This window comes from Colias croceus, chromosome 16, assembly GCF_905220415.1.
Source record: "Colias croceus chromosome 16, ilColCroc2.1".
In the NCBI taxonomy this organism is placed as follows: Eukaryota; Metazoa; Arthropoda; class Insecta; order Lepidoptera; family Pieridae; genus Colias; species Colias croceus.
The window spans coordinates 9,007,632-9,017,812 of record NC_059552.1 but is presented as its reverse complement, the minus strand read 5'-3'; the positions used below and the strand labels follow the sequence as shown (position 1 = coordinate 9,017,812).

Genomic DNA, 10,181 nt, shown 5'->3' with positions numbered 1-10,181 from the left:
TAAAAACCATAAATTTTATTTGTGAAAATTTTTTTTTTTTTCATTGTTTTTTATTTCTTCAGAATAATTAGAATATATTATTTTCGCTTCCTGCGACTGCGCTCTGCTGAGGTTGAGGGCTGCTTGAGGTGCACCGTGCGCACGTGCACCTTGCAGCTGTACGACTGCGCGAACGCCTTGCCGCACACCTCGCACTTGTACGGCTTGTCGCCCGTGTGGCTCTGCGGGAAAATATTATATAATTATAATATGTTACGCTACTTTCCTAAGTAACATCATAGAGACGAAATTTACTCTGTCTTCTATGTTTCTTCTTCACGCTTAAACCATTGAACCGATTTGTTACAAATATAGTTTGTGACTTGAGAAAGGATCAGGATAGATTTAATTCCGGAAATCTCACGGGAACGGGGCCTGTGTTTCTTGTTAACACGTGGGTAGCTGCGGGTGGAAAGCTGGCATACGATGGGCTGGCATATTGCTGCATAAAGACTCTCCGAATGTATACAGTGCGGCCAGCTGGCTACACTTACGAGCAAGTGCCGGTCGAGCGCCGCCTTGCACTTGAAGGCCTTGCCGCACGCGCAGCACACGTGCGGGCGCCGCTCCGAGTGCACGCGGCCGTGCGTCAGCAGGTTGACGCGGTTGTGGAACGCCTTGCCGCACTCGCCGCACTTGAACGCCTTCACCGCGGAGTGCGTGCGCTTGTGGAACATGAGCAACGCGTTGGTCTGAGGATTTTTAATGAACTCTTTAATTTTTTGAGAAAAAAATAAACAAAAAAAATTGATTGTCTGTAAAGTCGGTTTACTGACGATAGTTGAACGTGACAACGTAGGCCGATTGTGCTTCTTTGTCGCTCGTTCCGCGCTCTCGCTTGCACTTCAAGTCTTACATGGAACGCCTCAGAGCGAGGTAACGCCGTATGAGTCATGTTCTTTCGTGCGTGCAGCCGGCTCTATCGAATTATAAGACGTTGTCACGTCAAAAAGTAACGCAGATATAAAAGACGAAATAATAATAAATCAGGACAATTTTTCACACACGGCACGATCTGATCCCATACTAAGCTTTCGCTTGTGTTATGGAAACCAGATGGCCGATAAACATGCATATATAATTTTAAATAAATAATTATATAGATAATTAACACCCAGACACAGAGTAAACATCTATATTCATCACACAAATATTTGTCCCGGGTGGGAATCGAACCCACGACCTCTGGCTTGGCAGGCAGGGCCACTACCAACCAAGTCAACCGGTCAGTCAAAATAAAACAATATCGAAACAATTTGCATTTAAAGTATCATGTTTTCTTACTTTATAGATTTTCACGAGGCTACTGACTAAGTGAACTAATTGTTGCTTTACAAAATTAATGTAATAGACGCAAAATCTGCGGCTTTTACCTCGGAACATTTATTTATACTTGTAACATGTTTGAAATTATTTTCAATATACTTATGCAAAACATTGAAAAATCACTAAGCATTTCTCATAATCGCCACTACAGGTGTCTCTCAAGGATCGCTCTTCGGACCAATATTATATATTATAGTCTTTATATACCGTATGACAAAACAGTCTGACTAAAGTAATAAAACCGGTAAATCACATTAAGTACTTACAAGGAAATTGAAAAAACTAAGTAATGTATTAATTTAGTAAAATTGCATTATCATTTTTTTGTATTTGATTTTATACGAGTATAATATTATATGTACATTTATAAGTTACCTATTTTAACCGCGATTTATTCCTACGTTTCATTTCATCGTAGAATAAAATTGAGTCAATAATAATAGAACCGTTATAAATAATTTACAGATAGTTCAACTCAGTTGTGCGCGCCGCCCTATGTGTGGGTCAAGAAGCTTTATATCTAATACACTGGAGATTGCACTATGACCATTAACTTGTAACAAGAAAATATGACCTTAACTGTCGTCAGTGTTGTTTTTTGTCTCTTTCTGTGGAGTGACCACGCTGGTTTGTATATTCAGGATTTTTTTAAATAGAAAAAACTAAAAATCATGGTCTATAAATAATAAACGACATATATTTTTAACAGTATTTATATTATAATATTACTGGTCATACTTTATAGGTACATACAATTTTAATTGGTATAGAATGAGTTTTAAATAACTTTTTATCTACCGTAGGGACGGTAGATAAAACGTCGTCGTCGTCACCAAAATGTATCTCTTCAAATCGCGATATCTCAGAAATAGTAACTCTTGGGAAAGAAATCATAGAGACTTTTGTTGAGAATTATAAGATCTATAACTTTGGTCTGAGGTCTTTTTTTTTATAAAATTTACAGTCTTCGAGAAAAACACGACGAAAAATGTGTCCCGAATTTTTTACTTTATCAATCAATATCTCGATAACGATGCATGATACGGAAAAAATGGTCAAAACTTAATTGTAGAGCATAAAAAAAGGAACAAAAAGTGTCTTATAAGTGATTTCCGAATTTCATCGGATAGCCGAGTTATTGCCGAAAAACAAATTTTACCCCTTTTTTCAAGATGGCGACGAAAGCTCATAGGAAATCTTGGTCGAAAAATTCAAGTTAAGCTTTTCTAGGTATTCCCTGCAACATATAAAAAAATTAGATGCGCAAATTCACTTTATTTTATTTACCTTTTTTTCTAAGAAATGAGTGGACTATTTGGCTACAAAGCTTGAATATGAACCGATATAATTATAGCATTAACATCCTTTGTAAATAGAGGAAAGTTGTGTTTTGCATCAGATGCTATTTACCAAATTGTAAGATCTTCTTTTTAAACGCGTTGCTTCGACGAATCAACTTCAAGCCAAAATCATCAAAGAAAAGCTGTTTATAGCAGCCTTGCACAAATTTCAGCTAACTTTACAAAGTTTATTTTTCAAGTGGTATTTTTTTCTGGGTCGTAATCCTCAGTAATTTTACCCTTGATGGGCACATATATTTCTTTTTATTTTACTTTTTGGAAAGCTGAAATACGTAAAACAAAAAAATATGAGGTAAGTTAAAAAAGTATAAATTTCAATGTAAAAACGAATAATCTTATAACTACATGTGAGTGCAATACCGATGCTGTGTGTTGTTTCATTACTAGTAACAATCTTTAAAATGGTGTTCTAAATTTTCATCATAATATTGTTATTAAAATATATTCTCTTCGCTATCCATAAAAACTCGTCATCATGGTTACCTTACTTGTTAAATTTGTTTATTGAAAACTTGTTGAAAAATGATAAAGTATTAGGAAAATAACAAATTTAACATGACTGCTTACTAAAATGATGCTAAATTAGACAATTTTTGCCATTGAAATGATTCTAAACAGGTAAATGCAGGAGTATTGAGGAATATTGTAAATAACGTAAATATACACTTGCCTGTGAAATTCTATGCCTGAATTTGGTGTCAAAACACTTCTGCAATTTTGCACAATACAATACATTCTTTACATTCGGAAAATATTTATTAGCTGTGTTTTACCTGAAAATAAAACACATATTAAATACTTACCTATATTTGAAGCTTACTTATTGAGAAGGTACCTAGCTTTTTCCGCCTATTTTCCCTCTCTTTCACGTTGTATATATGCTATCTCTCTCGCACACGGCACACCTCCCACCAGGTGGAACGGCCGGCGCACGATAATGTGCAGGCGCTAGATCTTCTTCATTGAGTCGAAATCCTCAACAGGTGGACGTTAAGTGTAAGCTTCAAATATAGGTAAGTATTTAATATGTGTTTTATTTTCAGGTAAAACACAGCTATTAAACACTTGACCGTAATTTGAAGTTTACTTATTGAGACCTGTTTGTTACCCACCTGGTGTACAATATATGGACGCAAATGTGAATTTGAATAGGTACATAAGTAATTACTTATTTCTTTATTTGAAAGAATAAGGTGTGCAGATAGTATACCAATAAATCACACAAATTTTTATATTATTTATATTAACAATCCCAGATGAAAAGTTAATCAAATAAGAACCAAAAAGTTAATCATCATGATTAAAAGTATTAGAACTTATGAGATTGGTTCAAGCGTACCTTAGTTAACCTTTTGGGCTTGAAAAATTAAAGTTACTACAATTTCCACTATCTTTAGCGTAAATCTGCGAAAGAGCAAGTAACGACTTTTAATTACGCATTTAGATGTTACTTACAAGATTAAGCAACAGCTCATCACCGACGAGGCAAGAATACCTCAAACTCAAACCTTTATTTATTCAATTAGACTTCTGTAGAAGCACCATTGAATCATCGTAACATAGATTTACCAGCTGTCTCGACTCACACAGTTTTAACCCAACCTGCTACTAGCGGACAAGAAGAGACCTTGGTCTTTACTTTTAGGGTCAGAAATAAATTCAAAAGGTCATCCCTTGGATAAGGTAATAAAATAAACCAGGTAAACGGTTTAAATCATAATACAGATATGTAACATGCAACCAAAGCGTGGGGTGTCTATTAATGTTTAGAGCCAACGCCACCGATCATAATATAAACATGGTTGGTACTTTCAGTGCAATGCATGAATTATTTATTTAAAACTGATAGGTTATAAACTCTGTACTGGAAACAAATATAATGAACTCAAGAAGTTAGAGACTAAAATGATAAGAGCTTATCTGTGTCCCAAACCTGCAATTACTACAGCTAAGTACGTTAAGTTTTAATCAAATTAATTTTAAGATATTGTAGTGTTTGAGTAAGTATAGGTACTATATCCCCGGATGTCTCGGGTTCGCGGGTAGTGGGGAACACAGTCACGCAGCAGCCTCGGGCGTGAGCGGACTTGTGTTTACCCTAGATACTGGCGACGTAACGAGCCATTCCCATCCCCTGCGTATACGAGTGTGAACTCGTATCTACATTTGGCGACGAGAATAAAGGTCAGATCTATAATTTTAAATAATTATTCTTAGAATTTATAAAAATAAGGGAGGTAGATTATTAATGTTAATTTGTTTGTTACGTTACGTTTTGCTTTTGTTCAAGTCGTAAGCGATAATCATGATTTAGGCTTTGAGTTTGACACATAGGATGCGTACGTACGCGATGTCAAGGCACTAAACTAAAACGTAACACTAACCTGACGCCGCGCTAATATGTCAATTAACGTTTTGTACCTTGGTTGTACCAGTATATTTTCTATGGTTGTAATGCGCAGTAACTATACTGCTAAACAGATTACCAAGCGCCAGCGCTGGGTGTACCTACTCAGACGCTTGACGTCTAACGTTATAATTTTCATAAAATTTATATTAGCGTCAGACGAAATATTTGCGTTTTAATGTATTTGAGTACATAATTATAGTAAAACGGATATTATTAGTTAGGAAAAAACCTAGCGTGTACAAAATTATTGTATTATGATAATTCTTACTTATATACTCATGACACAAACAATGATATTCTGCTAAATGATTTCTATTTATAACATTCTATTAATAGCTTCACCTACTTGTATTAAGTTAGTTCTTCAGACTAGATTTTAACCCATTTTGAACGGGCAGATTTGGTTCAGTATTTGCATACTTATCAGGGATCGGTGGCAATAGTTTCTGAAATTAATGGTTTGCGAGTTTTTAAGCTACGCTTTGGTGTATAGGGCTTTGCTTAGCGAGGCACTAGTCAATCTGTGTGACATGAGCAGAGTGTGACACTAAAGCAACGCGGTGCTAAGTACGTGCACTGTCTGCTAAAGTTATATGTAGTTACCAACATGAGATTAAATAAGCCAAACAAAGCGGCCAATGATTTTGTATCATAAATTTTGTAGATTGTATTAAATATTATGATTTAATTATGTGATTGCTGCGCTCCGTTTTATAATAGTAAATAATATGTACATTTATAGGGCTGTAACTACTTATTATAAATAATAATTATATTTTATAATATAGTCGGTATCAGAACAATTAATAAATATGACATGATGATTTGTTTCGAAATAGAAGACTTTATGTGCCACCATAAAGAAAAAAATGCAATTCTTAATAATCAAATAAAATAAAATTAAAAAGAAGAAATAGCAATAGCGGCATAAAGGATTACCGCAAAGCAGCAACCATTAATTGAAGGGTATGGCTGCTCAGAGGAGACCACGTGACTGTACGGATGCAATAATTTTCTAATAAATATTACGTATATGACACTGTGTTTTTCTAGCAGAGATAGAGACAGACATATATTTTTTTATATAATATGTTGTCGTAAAAAGTAAATGAAGACATACTTAACTAATTTAGTTGTTTTATATCCGCGTTAGCATTCCTTACGAACACAGCCATACATACCGTCATAAGACGATATTATTGTACAGAGTAGTTCTCCGCTCACCCGCAAGTTTTTAACTTTTTGTCAAGGTGTACAAGTTAACACTATTGAATTAGAATAAGTGAAATGTAAAATTCTTTTGAAAAATAAATGTCTCTAAACCTAATTCCTCTTCTACGTATTAGTTGTTCAAATATACTTAATTCATATAATATCCGCCTACTGTACCTTAACCTCTTTTGCTGTTATTTATTGTCTTTCTGTCAACTTCATCTGTGTGTACAATAAAGTATTTTTATTATTTATTCCATAATACTCGGGTACCATCATAAGGAAGGTACCCGGTCCTTTGGAAGGCTTACGTGGGGACACGGATCCAACACGCAGAGGCCCTTTAGAGAACTTTACTGTGTTGTGGGACACCAGCCGCAGCCTGCCCATGACTGCACTATAGAGATACAGTCCTAGGCAGTCTGCGGCCGATGTAGGACTATTTCGAGATATGGAAAAACAAAATAAACTGGGCTATGGAGTGGGATGTTAAATGGGCCGGTATTTGGGGACTATTGGAAACTATGACACCTGCCTTTCTACTAAAAGAAAGTAAAAATATGTTGGCAGGTGGTGACTCGCCCTCTCACTGTATGGGCCCCCGAAATAAGTCGCTGCAATAGTGCGACAAGGGGGCAACATATTGTGAGCAGCTAAGGGTGGAGAGGCGTCCTTGGACTTTAAACTACGATCACGCGCTCCCTGAGGGTCCAGCATCACGTGCCCACTCGCCACTTACACTTCGCATCCACCCTTCGAGCTAAAAGCTCTCGCGACTCCACTCTGGCCGGCCGGTTAAGGCAAGCCAGAGGTGGGGGTCCTGTCCTCGTCAGGCTTCACTCCGACCGGCCGGTGAAGGCAAGCCGGAGATGAAGACAGGGGCCTCCCCCGGGAGCACTCGGTTCCCGCGGGGTCGCTACTCCCCGACACCCCGCCACAAGGTGTCCTGCGGGTTGACTGATTGCACGGGTGGAATATCTACTGTCACGTAGACAATAGATATTCCAACCGTGGGCGATGGGGTCGTCACATCCCTACGCCCTTATTATTTATTATTATTACACTCTTTACGCGTGCACAAGTACCCGCTGTACACATTTGTATGGTCATAAAACTATTTAGAGTATTTAGTCGGAAGTTTTATGTAGGTACTACAACTTATACTTACTGGATACAAAATCTATTAAATGTACTGTAGTTTCTTATAGCGAATTGTGTACCGACTAATGAAATAAAATAATATTATGTAAGTAGTATCCAAAAGAAAGATATAACTTTATAATTGATCTACGCTTGATCTACGTATTTCGCTTAATATTAAGCATGCAATTGTAAATATTAATTTGATATTCGATAAATATATATATTATATATACATACTGGCTGACCCGACAACGCAAACGTCAAACGCGTAGTCTTCTAATTATTAAATAGCGCCATCTATTGAATACTTACTCAATCCAGCCAATAGATGCCGCCATATTATGTAAGAATCGATTGGAGTTAACAGATACACAGAGAACTGACTGTCAAATAATTAAAAAAAAATATCTAATAAATATTATAAAGGCGAAAGTTTGTATGGATGTATGGATGTATGGATGTTTGTTACTCTTTCACGTAAAAACTACTGAACCGATTACAATGAAATTTAGCACACATATAGAGGGTAACTTGGATTAACACATAGGATAGTTTTTATCCCGGAAATCCCACGGGAACGGGAACTATGCGGGTTTTCCTTTGCAGACGCGGGCGAAGCCGCGGGCGGAAATCTAGTAAATGTATATATATTTGCAACTATAAACTGAAATGTAACCTATCCTATCTTCAAGTTAGACGAGACTGCACACTGGGTTCAAATCAAATTTAAAATAATAATAATGAATAAAATTATTGGTTTATGCAAGATATAAAGGCAGTACGAGCCTTCATTAAATGAAAATCGTGCGTGATTGGTTGTAAAGGCAGTACGAGCCTTCATTAAATGAAAATCGTGCGTGATTGGTTGTATAGGCAGTACGAGCCTTCATTAAATGAAAATCGTGCGTGATTGGTTGTATAGGCAGTACGAGCCTTCATTAAATGTAAATCGTGCGTGATTGGTTGTATAGGCAGTACGAGCCTTCATTAAATGAAAATCGTGCGTGATTGGTTGTATAGGCAGTACGAGCCTTCATTAAATGAAAATCATGCGTGATATGGTTGTATAGGCAGTACGAGCCTTCATTAAATGAAAATCGTGCGTGATTGGTTGTATAGGCAGTACGAGCCTTCATTAAATGTAAATCGTGCGTGATTGGTTGTATAGGCAGTACGAGCCTTCATTAAATGAAAATCGTGCGTGATTGGTTGTAAAGGCAGTACGAGCCTTCATTAAATGAAAATCGTGCGTGATTGGTTGTATAGGCAGTACGAGCCTTCATTAAATGAAAATCGTGCGTGATATGGTTGTATAGGCAGTACGAGCCTTCATTAAATGAAAATCGTGCGTGATTGGTTGTATAGGCAGTACGAGCCTTTATTAAAAGTAAATCGTGCGTGATTGGTTGTATAGGCAGTACGAGCCTTCATTAAATGAAAATCGTGCGTGATTGGTTGTATAGGCAGTACGAGCCTTCATTAAATGTAAATCGTGCGTGATTGGTTTATAGGCTGTACGAGCCTTCATTAAATGTAAATCGTGCGTGATTGGTTTGTAGGCTGTACGAGCCTTCATTATATTAATGTAAAGCATACGTACCGATGTTATCACATGAAATCAAACCTGATTTTAGGTTGTGCCTATTGGACTAAAGAATGACTAACTTACTTTCCCTCCTGGTATACTCGACCTAGAAGATGACAATGCAACACTTGCTTTTTGTTGGAAAAGATGGAAAAGGTATTCTTGGATTTTCTTAGATGCGCGAAAGGCGCCGAAAAGAATAGGGCCACTTTGTTATTGTTAAGTGGATCTGAGTTACAGGAGACTATTTACAGTCTACCTGATTTATATGTAACTGATTCTGAAGAAGTCGGTGTAGTTATTTGCCACAGCTATAGGAAAATAAGACGAGAAACTACAATGGGGAGTCTATGTTAGCACTGCCGCTGCTAGGACCAGCTCAGCTGCGTACAGTTCGGAGCATGAGGCATCATTTCACGGATAAAGATACGACTAGATTGGTTTATTAACTACTTTCATGGCATAAGGTTACTATGGGGCTTGGCAGCAGATATTCAAACTGTTTTTGTATTACACAAATGGCCCATACGCATTTATATAAATTACGTGCTCGGGACTCACTAAGAGATACTGGCATCCTTACTGTACCTTCACAGTATATAATTAAATTTTAATAACGTTTTAAATGTACGCAAGAATACTGACTTATACGCAAGAAAAGGAGATGGACATTGTTGTCACATAAGGAACAAAAATAAAATTGACATGCTATTTTTCCGGCTATCTAATGGGTCAAGATATACTCTTTTACAATAGAACTCCTGATAGAATTAAAGAGTTTAATATTGGTAATTTAAAAACTAAATATAAAACGTAGTAGTTCAGTGAGCCTATTACAACATTAAGGAATATAATATGTATTATGGAGAATGAAAAGCCATGGAGGCTTGTCGCGTGGGATCCACGGGACAGTTCTTTGGCATCTACTGTTATGTTAAATTAAAATGTAATATTGTCATGATGTTAGAGCAGCTAAAGAGTTTCTTGCCGGTTCCATTCATGGATGATGCTTTCCGAATTGGTGGTAAAGTGTGAAATTATGTTACGACGGTTCAAAAGAGCTTCTAGAAGAAGTCTTATTGAATGAATAAATGTTGAGTTTGTG

General features: G+C 36.7%; 1 protein-coding gene across 2 annotated transcripts in view; it reads right to left on the bottom strand.

Annotated features, from left to right (window-relative positions):
• LOC123698436 (zinc finger protein 184-like) overlaps positions 1-10,181 on the bottom strand; it is a 49,145-nt gene continuing 38,964 nt past the window's right edge. For both annotated transcript variants that reach the window (XM_045645054.1, XM_045645053.1), the window contains 2 exons: positions 534-731; positions 1-221 (listed from right to left, as the gene is read on the bottom strand). In XM_045645054.1, the coding sequence (XP_045501010.1) occupies positions 78-221; positions 534-731 (342 nt within the window). In that variant the 3' untranslated portion in view covers positions 1-77. The remainder of the gene's footprint in view (positions 222-533; positions 732-10,181) is intronic.